This window comes from Eucalyptus grandis, chromosome 3 (genome assembly GCF_016545825.1).
Source record: "Eucalyptus grandis isolate ANBG69807.140 chromosome 3, ASM1654582v1, whole genome shotgun sequence".
Taxonomy (NCBI): Eukaryota; Viridiplantae; Streptophyta; class Magnoliopsida; order Myrtales; family Myrtaceae; genus Eucalyptus; species Eucalyptus grandis.
This window is the reverse complement of record NC_052614.1, coordinates 14,310,978-14,334,118: the sequence shown is the minus strand read 5'-3', so window position 1 is coordinate 14,334,118 and position 23,141 is coordinate 14,310,978. Positions and strand designations below refer to the sequence as shown.

Genomic DNA, 23,141 nt, shown 5'->3' with positions numbered 1-23,141 from the left:
CACAAGTATTTCCCTCTCAAATGCACCGACACTAGAATCGACGGAGTTGTCCCCCAGAAGTTTTCCTCAGATTCAGGCGATCGAGAAAAGGTTCGAGTCCTGGTCAGATAATCAATGTTGCAATGTTAGGTGACCGTAGAAAAGGTTCGAGTCCTGGATATGTAACACCAACTACTTTGGATCACTCTACCCTCCTTGAAGGTAAGATATTCCGGGTAAGTTTCTTTACCATTTTCCAAAAATTAGACATCTCGAGTTTGGATCTGGATGTCTCCATTCTTTTTGTTGAACATTTCACTTTGGATGTGAATGTTCTTCGATCTTTCTCGTTATATCTTAGTCGGATCTAGGTATTTCGAGTTTTAAAAATCATGACATCTCCGTCTGGACCCGGATGTCTTGATTCTTTTCATTGAACATTTCACTCACGGATGTGAATGTTCTTCGATCTTTCTCGTTATATCTTAGTCCATGGATCTAGGTATTTCGAGTTTTAAAAAAATCATGACATCTCTGTGCACCAATGTCTTGATTCTTTTCATTGAACATTTCACTGATGTGAATGTTCTTCGATCTTTCTCGTTATATCTTAGTCCTGGATCTAGGTATTTCGAGTTTTAAAAATCATGACATCTCTGTCGGACCCGGATGTCTTGATTCTTTTCATTGAACATTTCACTGGATGTGAATGTTCTCCGATCTTTCTCGTTATACCTTAGTCTGGATCTAGGTATTTTGAGCTTCCAAAATCATGACATCTCATCGGACCCGGATGTCGATTATTTTCGTTAGAGCATTTCACTCTGGATGTGAATGTTCTTCGATCTTCCTCGTCATACCTTAGTCTAGGTATAGGTATTTCGAGTCCCAAACTCTTGACATCTCAGTCTGGGCCCGGATGTCTTGATTATTTTCATTCAACATTTCACTCTTGATGTGAATGTTTTTCAACTATTCTCGTTATACCTAGTCTGGATCTAGGTATTTCGATTTCCAAAATTTCGACATCTCAGTCTGGATCTGGATGTCCTAATTATTTTCGTCTAAACATTTCACTTTGGACGTGAATGTTTTTCGATCCTTCTCATTATACCTTAGTCTGGATCTAGGTATTTCGAATTCAAAACTCTTGACATCTTAGTCCGGATCCTTAATTCTTTTTGTTGAACATTTCACTGGATGTGAATGTTTTTCGATCCTTCTTGTTATACCTTAGTTTGGATCTAGGTATTTCGAGTTCAAAAATTTTGACATCTCGTGCTGGATCCGGATGTCTCAACTCAATTATTTGAACATTTCACTTTGGATGTGAATGTTCTTCTCAATCTCAATGTCTCAATCTATTACCTGTTACATTCTTCAAGGAACCTGAGTGAGAGTTGGGTACTTGTGGAGTAAATAAAGATTTATCATGTACCTCAAGATACTCTACCGCACTGACTGGTGAGTAATTTGTAGGTACGCTCTTTCCTTTCACATCATACATTTGCATTAGCGTTTTCATGCATCATATATATTGCATTTTAAAATGGAATTCATTTTCCAACAAAAAAAAAAATCATCATTCATGGCATGTGTATGGTCAAAATTTATGTTTCAATTTGTCTTTGAATACAACCTCTACGAGCTCACTTTCAAAGAGGGGTAGCTGTTGACACCTAAATTTTGACGATTTAGTTTATTTATTTATTGCATAGGAAATTATGGGTTAATTTTTATTAATTGCATAGCATATAGATTTAGATTGCATTTATTTTGTTTTTTTTTGCATTTTTGCATTTTATTGGATTGGTGGCGGATGAGTTCGAATTAGATGGATCGGGCCCACGCGAGCGAGTTGGCCCAAGCCCGTGTTTGTTTAATAATTAAAAATGATCTCATGGGAATATAATATTTTACAATTTTTCGAGATATGAATCTTTTTGGATAGGGTAGATGGGTAAAAAAATATTGCGATTTGGTTTTGAAAGATTTGGATTTAGAGAAAATTTTTATCTTAATCTCGAATCATTATCAATAAGGGATGAATTTTGTGAAAAATATTGCGGATGTTGATTCGAGGAATAATTTGAAAATCCAATTCCTTCCCTATAAAAGGCCATCCGCGTATGAGCGCAAGGGGGCTTCTCTGGAAAAAAATTTCAGAAAAGAAAAGAAAAGAGAAGCTGCAGAAAGTACACAGGGGGCAGAGAAAAAGAACGTGTGAGAGAGAGAGAGAGAGAGAGAGAAAAGTAAAAAGTAGAGGTGATTTGACTCCTACTGTTCATCATCTTCCCCACTTTCGCTGCCCCCAATCGCCAGTTTCTCTTCACCGACGCTGCGCTCACACCGCCGGTCTCCACCAGCCATCGTCGCGCCAACTCGACGACCCGTGAGGCTCCGCCGCGCCTGAGCCCCGCTCCGAGCAGCAACGCAGCCACGCCTTAGCCGGTGATTCGCCTGCAGCCCGCACCGACCCACGACGGTCCGACAGTCGCCCCGCCGCACCTCCTCCGCGAGCAAACCGCGACGCCAGCAGGTCCCGAGCGGCCGCTGCACCGCCGCGTCCTGCAACCCTCTGCCATCCGACTCTGCGACTCGTCTGCAACCCGCGACCCAGCAGATCCCGAGCCGGTTCGCCGTACCCCCCGCGAAATTGCTGCTGCCTCGCCGATCCGCTCCACCAGACCGACGAAGCCCACCGCGCCTCAACCGATTTCCGTCCCCGATCTGCCGCTTCGGAGCTGCTGCCCGACGCCGTTGCTCACCCTCTCGCCGGTGCCCGAACGCCGATTGCTTCGCCCGTGCCGCCCCTGTCCCGCTTGACCCGTGACCAGTTGCTGTAGCTGCGTCCACCAGCCACCGAGTCCCTTCGCCGGAGCTCCAACCACCGTGACCTCCGTTGACGGTGACCCACCACCACAGCCACTGCCCTTGCCGGACTAATCAACCAGCTTCCCGATCCACTGCTTCAGTGACCAGCCTTGCACGAGCAAGCTTTGTGGGAAAATAAAAGAAAAAAAGGAAAATTAGGCAGTTTATTTATTTATTTATCTTTTTTTTGAAGTCTTTATTATTTTTCCTTTATAGTTTTTTAGTAGACTTGTTCCTTAAACGTATGATTGATATTCCGACATGAAAAAGTCCCTCAAGCTAGGGATTGATAGTCCGATTTTCGCGCCCGAAATCCGACTTCGCAATCACTTCTAAAATCGACAATCCAATCTCAGCCCGAGATTCGATTCGCGATTTAATTTTAAAATTGTCAACCCGATCTCACGCGCGAGATATGGTTCGCTAATTTTGGATATCAATTTTATCTTATTTGATTTCTTATATCGAGTTGGTTGAGTCAAATCTTATTTTCGTAAAATAAAAAATAAAAAAATCTTAATTAGGATTAGGTTTGTTGTTATCTTGCATATTTAAGATTGCAATCTTATTTCGAATTTTTAAATAAAAAAATCCAAAAAAGAAAGTGCAATCATTTAGGTTGTTAGTTTTGCATGTTAGTTTTAATTTCGAATTTCTTAAAGAAAAACACAAAAAAATCATTGTGCATATTAGATTAGAATTGCATGTTTCATTTTAAATTTAGATAATTTTTTATAGATAAATTGCATTTTAGATTTAGATAATGTCTTAGTTTAAATTAGGATTTAATATGACTTAATCCCTAGTTTAAATTAGATAAAATCTTAATCTAGCTAGATCATTTCAAATTTCATAAAATTTGTCTTAGGATAAATTAGTTGCAATTTCTAGGATAGATTGCATTTTCAAAATAAAAAATGTCATTTGCATGTCATTTAGTGATTATTGTTAGGTTCATTTCTAATTAGAAATTGCCCGTCATTAGATTAGGTCATTAGATTAATTTAGATTGCAAATTTAAATGTTGCCTTTCTTTAATTTCGAATCTCATAGAAAATACAAAAAAATTATTTAGAATAAATCATCTCATGCTTAGGATAGATTACATGCTTAGTTATGTCATATTGCTTAGGTCATATAGCTAAGTAATGTTGCCATGTCATATCATTTCATGTTAAATTAGTGGCATGCATTGCATATTGCATGATTTTCATTAATTAAGTGAAAACAAAACAAAAAATTGCGTGTTAATTAAAACCATATCTAGGGTTGTTGATGTGGATTTCAATTTAACAAACTGAGATGCTTTCGTTGCTTTGAGGTAAGTCCCCGCATTATTTAATTACTTTCTTGGGTGTTAAATTGGTGGTTGCTTGCGCACACCGCATGAACACCTTACATGTTAGTGAGATAGCTTAAAATCAATTCAAGCTGCATGACAAACATTTTTCAAAATTAAAAGAATGGTACCGAAAGGGCATTAGAGAAATCTAGTGTAACCAAGTCCCCGTACCCATAATCTCTGGTTTTGTAGAAGTAAAATAATTCTCCCGTTATTTTACTTAGGTGTCTAATCGACCTACCATAAATTGATTAGTGGTGACTCTTAATTGAAAATCAATTTCATGTTAAAAACTTGAATCTAAGTCGCGAATTGGTATGGGCTTGGGAGAGCCCGAGTTAAGTTTAGGCTTAACAATCCATTAGCCAAACCCTAGGTGGTTCACACCCGACGAAAAATTGGTCGCGACAATCACTAATGTGTGACTGTAGCATGTTGGAGTATAATGCCTCAAACTAGTAATACTCCTTTTTCAGGTTAGACCACGACTTCAAAAAACACGTGTTTTCAACATACGTAGGGCCGAGGATGACCTAAGAAGACTCTGTGAGCTTTTCTTATGTACTCAAGAATATTCCTAAGAGCATCCTCGCCAGATCTTCTTGAATCATTCTCAGTTCTTTGTATGTTGAAAACCTGTGCTTCCCCATCTAATCTGGCAAGACCCTCGTGCATCTTCAGTATGGAAGGCATCAATTTGCTTCTTGAATTGCCAAATAGCTTTCGCAGGTTCCCACCTTGCTTCACTTTTAAGTAGACCCTTCCATATCGACACTTTCATTTCAATGCATAATATCTCTTGGCGGCCGAGTCATGTGTAAATGGTAATGGTGCACCGAAGTGAGAGTATTTAATTTGATGGAAGGATATACATGAGAACGAAGCAAATTGGAAAGCCACGGAAGCTTTTGGCAATATAAGAAAGGTTTTTAACGTACGAGGACCAAGGATGAAAATTGGGCAAGCTTTTCTTGTGTACTCCTAAGGGCATTATGAGAATTATATATTATTTTAGAGTGACTGTGGATGAAGAGATAGAAAACCTCCATTGAGAAATACTTACACACACATATATATATTGAGATTCTCCCCTTTATTTGTATTATCTCACTAGCAATAAAGAATTCAAAATTTTCCTCTTTAAGAGTTTTCGTGACATATGCATCCGTGATCTCTTTTGGCCCCTATTGAGATGATGGGTTTGTCATCGCTTCACCCCTTTTTTATTATGCGAGTTTTGAATTCTCTATAAGATTTCATGTACTAGGGTGCACATAATAACCACTAGATTTCTCTATTTCTCTGTTTTTCTATTTCCCAAAATAGGCTTGGAACGAGAATTCGGTTTAATAACACAATTTCATTTTTCTATTTTTGGAACAAATTTCTACTCCATAAATTGATTTTAGACCATATATTAGAAGTTAAAATTTTTAACTTTTCTATTTCTAGAAAAAAGGTGAAAAATGAAAACTTTTCTCATTATTCACTTTTATCACCATCTAGTCGCCGCTCATGGGGCGCTCGGACGCCCGCCGTCGACTTGTTGTCGCCCATCGTTGGATGCTAGTCACTAGTTGCTCGTCGGACGCTAGTCCTCGGTTGCCTATTGATTGTTGTTGACTATCGCCGATCAGCATAGGACGCCTATCGGGCGTGGCCCCCAGCCGCTGATCGCCAAATGTTGGATGCCTCCCACCACCACTCGAGAGGGAGAAATTTCACGTCATTTTTAAATGAATTTTTGTTTTAAAAAGAGAATTTCAAACACATATTTTTGCTTAGAAACTTATTCGAAGAATAGAAATAGAAAAGTCAATTTCTTTCTAAAAATTGATTTTTAGAACAAAATGGTTGCATGCGTGTCCTAAAGATACACCTTATTCGTTGAGAAATTAAAATGGATCGGAAAAGTGCAAAGGTGTAAATGGATTTATTGACGACACGAATAATACTTAGGGTGTGTTTGGTTCGGCTTTTAGGAAAAGCCTTTGGAAAAATGCAAAGGCTTTCGGCTAAAAGAGTTTTATGAAAAACAAATACTATTTGGTAAACTGAAATTAAAAAGTGCCTTGAAAAGTAACTTTAAGAGAAAACTGTTTGGTAAAAACACATTAGAAATTTAAATTTTTTAAATTTTAGTTTGTTTAAAATTGAAAAAAAACAATTATAGCAATTTTTACGATTTGAATGTTGAAAGCAATGTAAAACATTGATAAATTTATAAAGGCAAAAAAAAAAAAATCACATTTATTTTTTAGTTAAGTAATATGAAAAGTTTCAATAGAGTATTGATACGAGCGAAACCCATAAATTTATTCCTCTTCAAACTTTTGTGAGAATTTGCCAAGTGAATTTGTAAGTGAAATTGCTCCACCGTCTTTTAGACATTTTGTAATTTAAATTCATAGCATTCCACGGGTTATATATATCAACTTTATACCTGTGGGATGTGTATATATTTCTGAGACAAACCTTGAGCTAATTGATGTTGTATTCTATGCACAGACAATCATGTCAAACAGAACTATTTCAAGGTATATCAGGCTAAGGCAAAGATCATGGGTACATTGATAGGTCATATGAACAAATAACATTGTGCTTTCTAGTTGAATCATGGACTTGCTCTAATCAATTGTACAATATAAAGGAGATGGAAATCGTCTAGTCCAATTGCATTCATTCCCTGACAAATGCAGCTCGAAACTCATTTAAATCGAGAAAGATGCAACGAAAAAACAAAACAACAAAGATACAGACTCTTTCACATCTCCGAACAAGGCAAACCAAGGATCTGCTCCGATATGACAGCAAAGCTCTTCTTGCTGAGCTAGGGGCCGGCTTCATGGACTTTTGCCCACGCTTCCATTCAGCCAAGCAAACCTTGTCGGCATTATCTCGCACATGCTGCAAGGCCTATGAAAATGAAAATTCACAATGGTGAAACTGATATATTTTCAGCCAATTGTGTAAGAGTGACCCTTATTGCATATCATAATAGAGCTGAACTCGGCCAGATGCAGAGGCACCATAATCAATTGATTTGTCTAAAACAAAACATTCTTTTTGTATCTTAAAAGGTAATTAAAACCACCAACTACAACTATTACACCTCTTGAATTGTTCTATATTGAAATAGGATATGCACAACATGAAACAAGACTATTAAAAATGAATACAAGCGCCCATGAATTCAGCATCGGGGAGGAATGTAATGGAAGAAAGTTAGCATCAAATCGGAAGATCCATTTAGCATTACAAGAACATATGCGAAGTCCTAGAAAAAGTCCCATTGCGCCAAAAAGAGAATATGCTTACCTAATTCTAATATAGCCTTCAAGAATTCTGATATCAGATTGCTAAATGGAACACGACAAAATTAATGAACAAAAGACCAATCCTATTGATTTCCAGAAATCTTAACAAATTTTTCTTGGAATTATATGGGACAAGAGTTCCAAAAAAGGCAGAGGTAGACTTGATCCAAAATTTCATACAAAATAATCTCTCAAATTTTTACAATCCTACTTTAGATTAAAAGGAGAAAGAGCACACAAAAAATATTACTGCTATGAAGTTTCAAAATTTACCACTACGTTGGACAAAAAATGAAAACCTCCAACACTTAGGACACCTAAAGACATGCAACAATCAATACCAAATTTGTCTAGTCAAATGAATGACTTATAGAGCAAAGTCAGGACATGGTTTAACACATGCCAATATTAAAGGAAAGAGATTCACTATCTGCTTCAAGGAAAAACACACAAGCATCACCCTTCATAATGAGAAGACAATATGAGGGCATGATGGCATTACAACTGAACTTTTCCTCACAATGGATCGGCAATAAACATCATTGGGAGCCCTCATGCCTTGTTGCATGGTGTCATATTTTCTTCAAGATCACAATCTCCATAAGCCTTCGAAAAGTAGCATCTTTAAGGAATGTAATGGAGTGTCACGTGGTGCTAACTTAGGTCTCCTCTACATCTACTACACATTTGTGCTGGCAAAAGAACCCTTCAAATGTCAAAATTTGGCACAAATAGACACTTAAGTGCCAAAACTTACAAAAGTGACACTTAAGTGCCACTTTTTAAGAAAAATGAGACACTTGAGTGCCACATCCGGCAAGCCTTGTCGGAAATCCTACGTGACATTTTTTTATTAATTTTTTTCACTTACATGGCTCGCCGAATGCTTTGAATCAAAGAAAACACATACAAAAACGACATCATTTTGGCATAATTTGAATTTTAATATAATATAAAAATTAATTAAATTAAATTTAAAACAAAATAATAATAAATTATATTTATTAAAAAAATGGAGGAAGAGGAAGGCGAGCAGGCGAGGGTCGAGCCCTCACCACCGTTGCCTCCCGCCGTCATCGGAAGGTGGGGGCCACCGAGCCCAGGTTGAGGGTCGGCGACCCTAGGCGATTAGCGGCAAGGGCCCGCATGCCCTCGCCTAGATTTGGGCAAGGGTCGCGGCCCTCGCCGTCGGTTAGCTGGGCCGCCGAGCCCCAGGGTTGAGGGCGGCGGCCCAGCCAATCGACGGCGAGGGCCTGCGTGCCCTGCCCCAAATCTAGGCAAGGGTCGCGGCCCTCGCCGTTTGTCGGCTAGGGCCACCGACCCTTGGCCCGAGCTCGGTGGCCTTGGCCAACCCTCCCCCACCTCCCCCGGCGACATAAGGGAGGCGGCGAGGCTAAGTCCTCGCCCGCCGGCCGAGCCTTCAACCGCCACCTTGCCTCCTCCTCCTCCTTCCCTCCTCATTTAAAAAAAAAATTATAAATAAATAAATAAATAAAATTTTAAAAATTTAATTTAATTAATTATTATATTAAAATTCGAATTATACCAAAAACGATGTCGTTTTGACACTATTTAGCCACATCAGTATACAAAAACGACGTCGTTTTGCGCATAGCTCGCCGGAAAATTGCCATGTTAGTGTTTTGGCTAGATTTTTTCGTTGGTGGCATTCAAGTGATCTATTTTGCTTCGATTTTGGCACTTAAGTGTCCATTTGTGTCAACTTTTGGCACTTCAGGAGTCCGAGTGTCCATTCGTGTTGGTAATATGAAGGTCCTTAAGCACTAACCCGATAGTCCAACTAAACTTCAAATGTAATGGGTATGGTTTTCCCTGTGCCAAATATCATTCTATTCATACAAGAAAAACCTCTAAATGCCTTCCTTGTTCTAGTGCTGTTAAACCAAGAGTTTTCCAAGATCTCAACTCATATGTAAAATTAAGATAAGTAATAAGTTATGCAGTAAATTTCCATTCGATGCTGCTCTAGGAGAGAGCAATATTGGATATGACAATAAAAGATCGTATAAATGCCACAGATGAAAAACCAATATGTCGTCGATATTGGACAACAATCAAAACTATGAAATCTAACATGTCTTGTATTTGGATGGATCCAGATTCCAGACAACATGCTCTTACACTTTTTAATAGATAGGAAAAGAAAATGAGCAAAAATATCAAGTTTCTAACTAAACAAGTGCCCAATGTACCAGCAGAGTTCAATATGATCCAACTAGAGGAACAAGTCAATATGACAATCTTACAGGGAATAATGTTTTCTATTCTCATCCTGCTTTTTCCCAAGAAAAATGGTAATCAATTGATTGCCATTGCAGTTTTTACTTATAATAGCCAATCAAACTGAATCATGTTTGAGCTAAATCAAAGGTGACTAAATTGCCGATTGAGTTGAGTTGAACATTAGCACGAGAGATTAGTAGTGAAAGTGAAGGTACCTTGCCATGGAGCTACTGAGAGAGAGGAAGCTATTGCGATAGGAGTTGTGCTTGCACTTCTGCTTTAGGTGCTTCATGAAGGTGACATTCCATTTCTTTGGAGCTCCATTGTCGTTGGATTTGGGATGGAGAAGATTTTTAGGGATTATTTTGGAGCCTAAAGGAGGGCTCGAGGTTGTTACACCCAAGGTGCAACGACACCAAGGTTGCACGATCTTAGCGAGCCTTGCGACAATAGCTCTGGAGCAACGGTGCGACCGTTAACTAGGCGATCAGTTGCAACCATCAACCAAGCAACCGGAGGCGACTAGGCAAGCGATATGCCCCCAACAAGATGCGAGGCGAATGACAAAAGTGAGCACACGAGCGAAGAGAGGTGAGAGAAGAGAGACATAGATATGAGAGTTTTTTCTGTTAAAAATGGGTAAATGTGGAATTACGTTTCATGAGCGAGAATAAGATTGAAAATTAAAAAAAATCAGTAATTTGGATCTATTACATGCTGAGAAATCCAAAATGTCAAAGCAGGTGGGAGGGAGCCTCGAGTTAAAGGCCTTGTAGAGGCCTTGGGAATGCTAGCATTTGCAAAATGGGCTCCCAAAATTTAAAGCCCAAACACACTAGCATTCGGCTAAGGGTCTTTACAGTTTCAAGAGGCTTTGCAAGGATGTTCCTGAACGTAGCCCGGCATTTACGAAGCCCATCGTAAAGGGTCACTTTCAGCCTTTCGGCTTCCGAAGTCAGCCCTTTAATAGTCGGTCATAAGCGCAGCGCTCGGTTCTTGAACTCATCGACACCGCTTCGCCTTAGCTGCCGAGAAGAAAATCAAAATCTCAGTACTTTTGGAGAAGAGAACATACTGAGGTAAGTAAAGTCTTATCAAGCACCTGAAGACAAGATCGACATGCATAAAATAAAAAAGAACCCCTCGTTCAAAATATTTTGAATATTTTATGAAAATTAAGATGTTAACAAGACATCCCAAAATCTGGACTTGGGGCTCAAGGGGAAAAAAGGATTAGAAAAGAAAAGAAAGTAAACCTTGGGCTCCAAGGCAAAATTGATTAGGAATTGGATTCTCCATTTTCCTAGAACCTTCTAGGATATATGTCTCGGAAAGCTCACGCCCTTTTTTCTTTATTTATTCCTTTTCTTTTTAAAAGAAAAAAAGAAGTTTCCTAATACTCAATTCCACCATAAATAAACTTCTGCACCACCTTCTTCATCCTCGTCATCCTCTTTCTGCGTCTCAGAATCTCCATCAACCTCCGTTGTCGTCGTCGTCGTCGTCGTCGTCTCGCATGCTGAGCAGATTCCCGGGAGCCATCACACAGGACTGGGACACCGTCGTCCTCCACAAGTCGAAGCCCAAGTCGCAGGACCTCCGGGACCCCGAGGCCGTCAACAAGGCCCTCCGCTCCGGCGCCCCCGTCCAGACCGTCAAGAGTTCGACGCCGCCTCCAACAAGAAGGCCTCGTCCTCGGCGCTCCCAGCCGTGAGCGCCCGGAAGCTGGACAAGGCCGCGGAGCCGGCGGTGCTCGAGAGGGTGCCCGGCGAGGTGCGGCAGGCCATCCAGAGGGCGCGGCTGGAGAAGAAGATGAGCCAGGCCGAGCTGACGAAGCAGATCAACGAGCCCCCCAAGGTGGTGCAGGAGTACGAGAACGGCAAGGCGGTGCCCAACCAGGCCGTGCTCGCCAAGATGGAGCGGGTCCTCGGCATCAAGCTCAGGGGCAAGATCGGAAAGTGATCGCCGCTGCGGGTTCGCGGAAGAATCATCGACGGCGTCCGAGGACGCCGCAGGTTCATGATCTCGAAGTCGTCATACTTTCGGTCATCGTTAGAATGTAAATGGATCCTGATCTTTTGCAATTCGCTTTCTTCTTCTTTTTCCGTGTTCTACTGTTCGGGTGGTCACGTAATTACGACGGCTCCGAGCCCATTTGTATATGGACCTACTTTCAAAAATGTCTAGGTACTCCTTTGTTTGTTGATAGTAATAAAGTTGTCAATTTGACCACCCGCCCTGATGTCTCAACTGGGTAGGTGCTAAACTTTCATTGATGAGGTTTATGTTCGAAATTCCTGCAATAGGAAGGCTAGCTTTGAGACTCTTGGTGACTTTCCCGTGGCACGTATGTGGTGGCTAGCACATGTCGCCCCAGTGATTTATCTCCGGTTGTCGGCCGTGCAGGTTTCCTGAATCATAAAAAAAAAAAATTGTCAATTTGTTAAGGAGTTATCTTGATAAATGGTCCTTGCATGTTTAATGTAGTGTTGGTACCACACTCCTGTTATTTTAATATTGAGCATTGAGATATATTATTTTTATTTAATCAAAATCTTGCATTGCAAAATTTAATTTTTCTTTCTATTCATATAATATATTTTTTTTTTATAATATATGAATGTTAACACGTAAATTTACGTTATAATTTTTTTTTTATCATTTGAGATTAGAATATTTCAAGTTTTCTTGTGAGAAGATAAAAAGTTGTCCATTCCCTCACGTTAAAACCTTTGCTCCTATTCTGACCTTCAATTCATCTCTCTTTCGAGCTCAAGTCCTACGAGAGAGAAATGTCTGTGTTTTGTTTGGCAATTTCCCACGTGCTTGTGTTGGATAAAGGAAAAGTTTGTAATTATGTTTGACTGTCACAGTGTTGTACTCTCCTGCTAGCACATCTCATGATTTAGCGGTATTATTAGCTTTGTAAAGGAGACGGTACATACATTCCCGTACTGGTGAAATACATCCTTAAAGCACAACTAAAATGGGTGCGGTTTCTTTCTCTCGTTTTGTCGAGTCTGTTTCTACCGCCATGGTAGTCTGTTACACCTTCTTTAAACCCTAACTACACCGATTCTCTATCTTTGCCTTCGTAATGGCAATTTCCCCCTCGTTACATTGCATTCCACCCCATCGCAACTCTCTCTACTCCAATTTCAGCTACAAGATCCATGTTCTGCTTCGCATTGGTGGCCTTTCTTCCATCCGTCTCTCTCCTCATGTTCTCCATGCAATTACAGTCCATTCACTATGAATTTCTCTAACCATATCTATATTTCCATCCTCCCAAGCTCTATCTTCCCCTTTATGTTTGTAATCCTTGCATGCATGGACTCTCTGCTTCCCATCTCATCATCAAGAGCGCAATTCAGCTCAATTTTACTTTTTTACTATCATCGCAACTAGTGCTTTCTTATTTGGTGTTTGCATGTCGCCACAACCCATCGCAACTCGTGATTTCCATGGCCGACTCTACTCACCAAGATGATGCTCGGGTTGCTGCTCTCTGCCAACGACTTGGACGACTCTGGCCTGAACAAGGCGTGGACATCTAGGAAGACGAAGTACCGCTAGAGAAACTGCAAGAATGCAAACTCACATTAATTGGTAAAATTCTGTCCAATCCTACTATCAACTTTCCTGCTTTTCAGAGTACCTTAAGAAGAGTCTGGCGCAATGACTATGTTGAAATCTCTCCACGTGAAGACGGATTCTATATCTTTAAATTCAATACTGAAGGTGAAAAGCAGCGAATCCTAGACAATGACCATTGGTTGTTTGGACATCACCTGATTATTCTCAAACCTTGGTTGCCCAATACCCCTTTGCACTGCTATGACTTTACAACTTGTGCGTTTTGGGTGCAAATTTATGGTCTTCCTCTCGAACGATGCACTGAAAATATGATTACAAAAGCTGTCCGACAACTTGGCACGGTTCAGGAGGTGAGAATTGAAGGCAATGATAGTTCTTCAGTTAGATCGGTGCGGGTTAAGGTTGAACTTAATTTAAAAGAACCTCTGCAATCTGGTAAACTCATCAGGGTGGATGGGAAACACATATGGCTCGACTTTAGATATGAGCATCTATCACATTATTGTTATTCATGTGGTATCCTTGGCCATTATGCCATGTAATGTAATGACATCCCTTATGATGCAGCAAAAATTGAAGGAACTGATAACTTGTCTTATGGTAAATGGTTGAGGGCAGAGGTCAATCAACATAGTCCATTATGGTCTGCGTTTTATAAGGAATATCCGTATCAAGAAGATGTTGAAGAAATAATACCAGAAACTCAACCGCAGATAGCTCCATTACTCCTTCCAACTCCTCAGCTTCCTAATCAGCATTCGGCAACAGTGGCAAACAGAGCAGAACAATCATCAACTATGCCGCAGCCTTCTCCTCCTGCTGACCTAAAACAGAAATCTCATATGTTCAACCAGCTGATGTTACCACACAGTACATCAGAGGATTCCTCCATCTGCAAGAAAATCAAGACTCCAAGGTCAATCTCCAAATCTAGTCCACTGAAAAAAACCAAAAGATATAATCTTTATGGGACTTCTTCTAATGCAAATGCAGTTCTCGATGACTCAACTCTCCTGGATACCCCTATCTTTTCCACTGAAGGGGTTGGAACATGGGCTGAGGTGGCTTGCCTAAAAAAGCCACCACAGGACAAATGAGGATCATAAGTTGGAATTGTCAGGGGTTGGGCAATCCCCTGACAATTCAAGCATTAAGGGCCCTTGTGGCCAGCGAAAGGCCTAATATCGTTTTTTTGATGGAAACCAAAAATCAAGATATGATGATCCAGCATCTCAAGAGAAAGCTGAAGTTTTCAAGTTCTTTTGTAGTAAATCCTATGGGTTTGGCTGGAGGTTTGGTAATCTTTTGGAATGACCAGGAGGTGACTTTAACTGTTGAGCATTCTACTTGCCACTTCATCGACACAATTTGTACCAAGAATCAAACTGCTAAAACTATGAGACTTACCTGTCTTCATGCGCCTTCGATATACCATCATAGACAGCAAGTCTGGGCATATATCAGACAGATTCGGACTTCAAGTTCCTTTCCATGGGTGTGTATAGGTGATTATAATGACATCCTTTATCATTGGGAAAAGCAGGGCAAAAAGATTATAGAGTCATATAGATTAAATTCCTTTCGAGAGTTTGTGAACGATTGCATGTTTATGGACATTGAAAGTAAAGGGATGCTTTTATACATGGGTGAACAAAAGAGATGGTGATGAAGCCATTAAAGAAAGGCTAGACAGGGCCCTGTGCACAATTGAATGGCGGTTATCTTACCCGGAGGCAGAAGTCTTTGCTTTCCCTGCTTTAGCCTCTGATCATAGTCCTCTGCTCTTACTCACTGAACCGAACTCTTTTAAAAGGAAGAAAACTTTCTGCTTTGAAGCTTTCTGGCTTCAAGAGAAAGACTGTAAATCGATCATAAGCACTGCATGGACTTCATCAACAATGCGACCTCAATCCTTGACCAGCAAGCTTCAATGTACTTCATTTGCTCTTGCCAAGTGGAGTAAATCCCTTCTCAGCAACAACCAGCAACAAGTCTATCTGTTACAACAGCAGATTCAGAATCACATTAATCAACCAAGTCCTACCTATAACAAAGCACTTGTATCTAGCCTACAAGATGAAATTCACAGAATATGGCAGAGAGAAGAAACATATTGGGCAATGCGTTCGCGGATCCAATGGCTACGGGAGGGCGACAAAAATACCAAGTTTTTTCATGCAACGACAATCCAATGCAGACAAAGAAATCGCATCAGCATGTTAAAAGATGAACACCTTGGCTGGATTTGTGATTCTACTCAGCTTAAGTGTATAACGCAAACATATTTCTAACAACTCTATCGCTCAACTGGCTTTAGAGATTACCAGCTTGTTCTTACACAATGTCGTCAGGTCATCACAGCAGACATGAATGCAAGTTTAACTGCAGTTTTTACTAGAGAGGAAGTTAAGTAGGCTGCTTTCCAGCTTGGAGCCAACAAAGCCCCTAGTCCGGATGGTTTTAACGGGTTATTCTTTCACAATCACTGGGATATTATTCACGAGAACATATATTCATCAGTCAGCAATTTTTTTCAATTCAGGAGTGATGCCCTCTACTGTCAATAGAACCCTCATTGCTCTTATCCCCAAGGTTCCACATCCGGAAAGGTTAGAACAGTATCGCCCTATTAGTCTATGCAATTTCACATACAAAATCATTTCTAAAGTATTGGCCAACCGTTTAAAGCGGTTTCTCCCAGAACTAATCTCAACGAACAGTGCTTATGTCACAGGTAGACAGATTCAAGACAATATTATGGTTGTGCAAGAGGTTTTGCATCATTTAAAAATCAGCAAAAGAAAGAAACACTTTCAAGTGGTTTTAAAGCTAGACATGCAGAAAGCTTATGATTGGGTTGAGTGGGATTTTTTAGAGGACTATCTTAAAAAACTGGGCTTCCATGTTTAATGGGTTCGGTGGGTGATGCAATGTGTCACCACCGCCACATTCAGTGTTAAATTTAATGGTGAATTTTTGGAATAATTCCATCCTACAAGGGGTCTTAGACAGGGGGATCCACTATCTCCATATTTATTTATTCTTGTAGCCAACCTCTTATCTACTCTCATGCATCAAACTGTCCAATCAGGCACTCTCAAAGGAATCAAACTGAATAGGTACTGTCCTACTCTTTCTCATTTATTTTTCGCGGATGATGCAATCTTTTTCTTGAATGGAACTACCCTAGAAAGTCAGAATCTAGCCAATATTTTACATCAATATTGTCTTGCTACGGGCCAAGTTATCAACAGAAACAAATCTGGTTTATTTTGTTGTAAGGACTGTCCTCTTATTTTACAACAAAACCTTGCTGCAGAGTTAAGAGTTCCTGTTATATCTAAGATAGGCAAGTATTTGGGTATTCCATCTGACTGGGGTGCGTCTAAGAAGGATATGTTTGCATGGATTTTGGGTCGGGTTTGTGCCAAACTTGAAGGATGGAAAGAGCACTTTATTTCTAAAGGAGGGAAGGAAATCTTGTTAAAGACAGTAGTGCAGGCTCTCCAGCAATACGCAATGTCTATTTTTAAACTTCCAGTTTCTATATGTAAATCCATTGAGCAGAGAATAGATAAATTTTGGTGGCAAACAAGCAGCACTACAATTGGTATTCATTGGAGAGCATGGGATATTCTAAAACAGAGGAAGGTAGAAGGCGGCCTTGGCTTTCGTGATCTATTAACCTTTAATAAAGCCCTCTTAGGGAAACAAGCCTGGAGACTATTTCAAAACCCATCCTCACTATGGGCTAGACTTTTCAAAGGCCTATATTATCATTCTACCAATTTCCGGCATGCAAGGAATAAGACCAACTCCTCTTGGGGATGGAAAAGTTTACTTTTAGGTCGAGATGCTATTCTTCCTAAGCTACAGTGGTCTGTTGGTAACGGACAGCAAATAAATATTCGAGATGATAAATGGCTTAACTCTGGAATCATTGGAGGACCAGCTCCTCGAGTAGAATCCATACTGGTTGCTAGTTTCATAGTCCCTCACGATCAGGTTTGGAATATCCCTCTTCTCCAACAGCACTTTGACCAACATATCGTTGAGGAGATTATTACTATCCCATTAAGTCATGCTCCTTCAGCTGATCATCTTATTTGGACAGGAACACAGATAGGTCAGTATTCAGTTAAATCTGCCTACCACATCCTCAGACAATTAGCCTACCCTACAAACAGCAATCTACCCTCATCCTCTTATCAGCCATCAGCCCGTCTCTAGCGATCTATCCGGAATCTCAAGACCCCCCCTATAATTAAAGTTTTTATCTGGTCATTGTGTCATAATGCTCTCCCTACTAAAGCTAATCTCTTCCGAAGACACATCTTACCGGACCCTCTATGTCAGCTCTGTTCTATGCACACCCCTGAAACCACTGAACACATTCTGTTATTTTGCCCATGGACATCAAAGATCTGGTCTCACCACAGAGTACAAATTTATCATTCAGCCTACAACAGAAATCGAATAGATGTGTGGCTTGAGGAAGTTTTTGAGAGTCAGTCGGGTTTACCTTCCAAAGAGATCATCGCCTCCATCCTCTGGCATATATGGAAGGCGCGCAATCATTTTACTTTTCGACAGCAGCGAACAGCTCCTGATCAGCTTGTAGATGTGGTCCTCGCAGAAGCAACGTTGTACAGAAACTCTTTGTAGCAATTAGCCATTAAGGAATCTGCTCTGCTCAACCCTAATCGGCTTTGGACTCCACCGGATCAAGGCGGTTTTAAGGCAAATATTGATGGGGCTTTTACCTCTGATACCAACACCGGTGCAATCGCGTGTGTCCTCAGGGATCACACTGGTATTTTGATCGATGGATGCAGCAGCACTGTTCGTGCGTCTTCAGCCCTGCAATGCGAAGTTCAAGCCCTAATTTCCACCCTCACTTATTTGCTAGAATAGGGCAAGGAAGAAGCTCACCTCATTATTGAGTTTGACTGTCTGACCCTTGTGGAAACCCTCAACGATCGCCGTTCGTCACCATGGGAGATTTGAGCTTTTGTCGCAAATGCTTCTGTGCTGCGTCTCTCCTTTCCTCACTTGCGGATTCAACACTGCCGAAGAGAAGCTAATGCTGCAGCCGATTGGGCCGCTAAGGCCCACGCACGCAATTCTCTCTCACCTTCTTGGCCCAAATTTCCTCCTGCAAAGTTAGTGACTTTCCTATGTATTGACGCCCTATCTATAGGTTGTAATTTTCGTCCGCCTTGAATGATAAAATTATCGTTTCTGACCAAAAAAAAAAAAAAAGGAGACGGTAAATGCTCAGCCACACATTTTCCATAAGAGAGAAGGTCTGTATTTTGTTTGGCAATGTCCCACATGCTTGTGTTGAAAAAAGGAAAAGTTTGTGATTAATTTTTACCGTCACACTATTGTACCGTCCTGCTAGCACAACTCGTGATTTAAATACATTTCTTACTTGATACGTTAAATAGAGCCAATAATTTCTATCCCGTATAAAGCAAACTCCTCGAATCCTACTCGTCCAAAAAGAGGACTCATTTCGGATTCCCCATTTCCTCGACCTACAACATAACTTACCATGTAAAATATTGCAAATCCAGACCACCATGTCATCGGTAAAACACGTCGCCATCCTAGCCTTCTCGGCAGCCACCCTTGGCCTCTTGCCAACTTGCTCCTCAGGCTCGCCACCGTCGCCTTGGATGTCCACTTCTCTTTCTTGAACATGGCCAAGTCCAACGGGGTCATCTTCCCTCTGCCATTGAGAGCCAAGCTACCCAGCAACGTCCGAGTCTATGACGTCATCGACAGCTTGCAGGATGGCCACCACGGGGCGACGAAGCATCCGAGAGAACACGAGGAGTTGTTTTGAAGACGAAGCATCCGAGAGAACACATGGAGTTATTCTGAAAGCAGCAAAAGAGAGTTTTGGAGCGACTGTTGACGCTGCAGAGCAAGATGTGAGGAAGAATGTGAGTTGTTTACTGATCGATGCTTTCTTGATTTTCGCAGGCGAAATGGCAAAGAAAATGCAGGTTCCTTGGGTAACCCTCTGGGTACCCGCTCCGTATTCGTTAGTGGCGCATGTGTACATTGACGTCATAAGTGAGCTCCTTTGTGAATCCTCCGGCGGTGGCACCTCTACCGACGACGACGACAAAAGCCTCGGAGTAATTCCAGGATTATCTATGATGCGCATTTCAGATTTACCTAATGAGATAATTGATGACCAGGATACATCAAGGATTGCGTGCCTACTACGTGAGATGGGGCGTGTGATCCCAATTTACGCCACTGCTGTCGTCATGAACTCCTACGCCAAAGTGAACCCAAGACCTCTGATAGCGGATCTTAAATCCAAGTTCAAGATGCTCCTCCAAGTGGGGTGCCTCACTGTGTCATTCCTCCTGTCGCCGCTGCCATCGAGCTCTGCCTCTGACACAACCGGTTGCTTGACGTGGCTTGATGCTCGAGACCCTCGGTCTGTGGTGTACATATGCTTTGGGACGGTGGCAATGCTGTCTTCAAGTGAGGTATTGGCTCTTGGGGAAAGCTTTGGAGTCTACTAAGACCCCATTTCTATGGTCCATCAAGGAACACGTGATGGCATACTTGCCCAAGGGGCTCCAAGAGCGGACGAGAGCGTACGGGAAATTCATCCCATGGGCTTCGCAGGGCCAGGTGCTGAGCCACTCGGCGTGTGGGGTCTATGTGACACACTGCAGGTACAACTCGGTGTTAAAGGGCGTGGCGGGTGGTGTGCCGATGGTATGCAAGCCATTTTGGGCGGACAACATGATGAATGGGAGGATGATAGAGGAAGTGTGGGGGATTGGAGTGAAAGTAGAAGGTGGGATCATAACGAAGAGTGGGATGGAGAAGGCATTGGAGGTGGTGTTGAGGGGTGAGGATGGGAAGGCAATGAGGAAGAAGGTTGGTGAGTTGAGGGAGAGATTGGTGGAGGCTGCTGGACCCGATGGGAGTGCTGAGGCCGATTTCAAGGTCCTTGTGGAGCTCATCTCCTTCATGAAGCGCATCATGCACTAGCTCCAATTTGCAGTAGATTTTAATTAATGTACTGAGTGATGTGTCTCAAATTGCCATTGGTCGTGAAAGACCCCCTACTTGTTTAAGGTCTATTTAAGTCCAACGTAATATTTAGTAAATCAATGTCATGTACTCATGGTTAATGCTTTTGATGCTCCGGGTATGATTTGAACTCTCCATTCTAATTTTGGTATGGCTTCGAATGAGTTTTGATATGAACTTTGCTATCATAATAGTGTTTGGGCTACTATGGGCCTGCATGTTTTTACTTCTTATTTCTGTTTCTGAACACTTTTTTTGTTTTTTGTTCTCAGGAACAAAAAAAAGCAACGTGTTTGGTTGCGTTTTTGTTCTTTTTTTTTTTTGTTCTCGGAACAAAATTGGAACAAAAAAAACTTATTTCTTGTTCCATAAACGATTTTGAAGAAACACTTCTTCTTCTATCTCTTCTCTTTTCTTCTTCTTTTTTCTTTGGCTGGTCGCCGCCTCGCCATGGCCGCGACCGGCCGTCGAGGGCCGACGTCGTCAAGGGTCGGCGACCTCGCCGGAGCGTCGCCGGCCCTCGGCGAGGCCGAGCCTCACCTTGGCTGGGCGAGCCCGAGCGAGGCGAGCTCGGCCTTGCCGTGGCCGGGCGAGGCTGCCCCCGTCGGCTGTGTCGCCGGAGGCCGGTGACCGGCCGAAAGAAGAAAAAAATAAAAAGAAAGGAAAAATGAAAGATAAAATAAAAATATTAAAAAATTAAAAGAAACAAAAAAGAATAAAATTTACCAAACATGTTTCTATTCATTTTTTTTTATTCCCGGAACAAATTTACCAAACGCATTTTTCTAGTAAAAAATTGTTCCCCGGAATAGAAACATTTTTTATTTATTTCTGTTCCCTGGAACAAAAAAAGAACAAAAGTGTTTCCATGCAGCCCCTATGAAAATAACAACTTGTTATAAGTCACAAATTTTTAAATAAGTAGACCCACAAAATATATAATGATTTGTTACTTAGTTTCTTGTGGTCCTAAAAAGAACGTTATTTTCATAGTAGATTAAAAGATTTGTAACCTAATCATTTCTCTTTTAATATATTTTCACTTCATTTATTCCTCCATTGAATTGGAGGAAAACATGATCTTTTATCTCTTTGGTAGTTGTGATTGAATATAACATGGGAAGACTAAAACTAGGGATAGAAAATTGGTCATGCAAATACAAATCTTATATATTTTTATTCATCAAAATCTGTCTTATTTACATTTGAGATTTCGCAGTATTAAATACTGTGAATGTTACAAAGGAAATAAACTAAGCATTAAAAACAAAAGAATTACATAATTAATAAAGACATGAGAAATGAAAAATAAATAAAGACTTAGGAACTAGATAATGCATTAAAACACCTAAACACTTCAACTTTGACTTGGAAATGTATAAGACAGTTAAGACTCATGAAGCTAGGACTAAAGATGTTGGACCGCATGCAGGAAAGAAATTGCTGGTTGCTGTTGCGGTAGCAGTGGGTGTGCGGCACGAGGCTCTCTGAAGGGCCCCGCACGGCACGTGCACAAGAAATGTGAGGGCATGGTTTTTTAAGTTCAACGTCAAGAAAATGCAGACAAAAAGAAAGCAAAAATTAGGAAGGGAAGGTAAGCCGAGATGAATATGAATTCAGTATCATTTTTATTCCCAACAAACGGTCCAGATGCATGACTAAACTCCCGTTACAATCTAAGTAGCACTGTTATGCGATACGCAACGCGTGATACGATATGATACGTTACGCGACACATTATTTATTAAAAATAGAGAATTTCGATACGTTATTATAAATATATTAAATAAATATGTTTATTTTTATTTAATTTGATCTTTTATTTTTCAAAATCACTATTTAGCCTCATTTATTTATTTTTCTTGATAAAAATAAAGAAAAATCAAAAAGAAAAATCACTCCCTCATTTTCTAGAAGATGCCCACGTTTTCTTTTATTCGTTTTTCTCATTTTCTTCTCTTCCTTATTTCTTTCTCTCTTTTTTTTTTTTTTTTTGTACTTTATATTTTTCTTGCGCTAGATATTAAAAATCGCAAGTTCAAGGGCTGCCGGAATTTTTTTTTCAAAATAATACGATGTGATGCATTTTCCTCGTTTCTTCCCTCCAAAAATTTATTTCCCTCATTTCTTTTCCCCAACCCCTGTCAGGCCCCCATTCCTTGGTTTTTTCAACCCCCATAAAAAAATTATTTCCCTTGTTTTTTTCCCCAACCCCTGTCAGGTCCCCCTCCCCAAAAGAAATTATTTCCCTCATTTCCTTCCCCCACCCCTGTCAGGGCCCCCTCCCCCAGTAAAAAATTTCCTTCCCTCGTTTCTTTCCCCCACCCCTGTCAGGCTATCATTTCCTTTCTTAAAAATTATACACTAAGCCTCATAAGAAACCTCATTTTTAATTTATTTTCTACTCTTCTTGCTAAAATTAAAAGAGGAAGAAACTTAAAAACATAGCCGTCACCTCCTCCTACGCTACGTCACACGATCCTCCTCTTGATCTTTGCTCTCTCTCTCTTTCTCGATCGTCTCGTAATTGCTCGCTACCTCGTCTCTAGCCCTTCATCCTTCGTAGCCGCAACCTCGCCTTCGGCCCTCCATTACGAGATCCCAATTGTGGCCCTTTGGGTCGCCTCAGTCTCTACTCTTCCTTTGGCCTTCCCTTACAATCGTGGCCTTGCCGTCGTGGCCTCACCTCCTCTCCCACTCCCTCACCTCAACCTTCCATC

The 23,141-nt window shown here is 40.9% G+C and overlaps 2 protein-coding genes and 1 pseudogene across 2 annotated transcripts; all 3 read left to right on the top strand.

Annotated features, from left to right (window-relative positions):
• Positions 1-11,176: 11,176 nt before the first annotated feature.
• LOC104448847 lies at positions 11,177-11,930 on the top strand (annotated as a pseudogene).
• A 7,221-nt stretch (positions 11,931-19,151) lies between these two features.
• LOC104451772 (kaempferol 3-O-beta-D-galactosyltransferase-like) lies at positions 19,152-19,901 on the top strand. The gene has a single exon (XM_010066369.2). The coding sequence runs from the start codon at positions 19,152-19,154 to the stop codon at positions 19,899-19,901; it is 750 nt and encodes a 249-aa protein (XP_010064671.2).
• Positions 19,902-19,935: 34 nt separating this feature from the next.
• Positions 19,936-20,379, top strand: LOC104451762 (anthocyanidin 3-O-galactosyltransferase F3GT1). Its single transcript, XM_010066358.2, has one exon. The coding sequence runs from the start codon at positions 19,936-19,938 to the stop codon at positions 20,377-20,379; it is 444 nt and encodes a 147-aa protein (XP_010064660.2).
• The last annotated feature ends 2,762 nt before the right edge of the window (positions 20,380-23,141 follow it).

Excerpts from the sequence above, each read along its gene's own strand:
- LOC104451762 (XM_010066358.2), top strand. The coding sequence starts at position 19,936 with ATGGCATACTTGCCCAAGGGGCTCCAAGAGCGGACGAGAGCGTACGGG.
- LOC104451772 (XM_010066369.2), top strand. The coding sequence starts at position 19,152 with ATGGCCACCACGGGGCGACGAAGCATCCGAGAGAACACGAGGAGTTGT.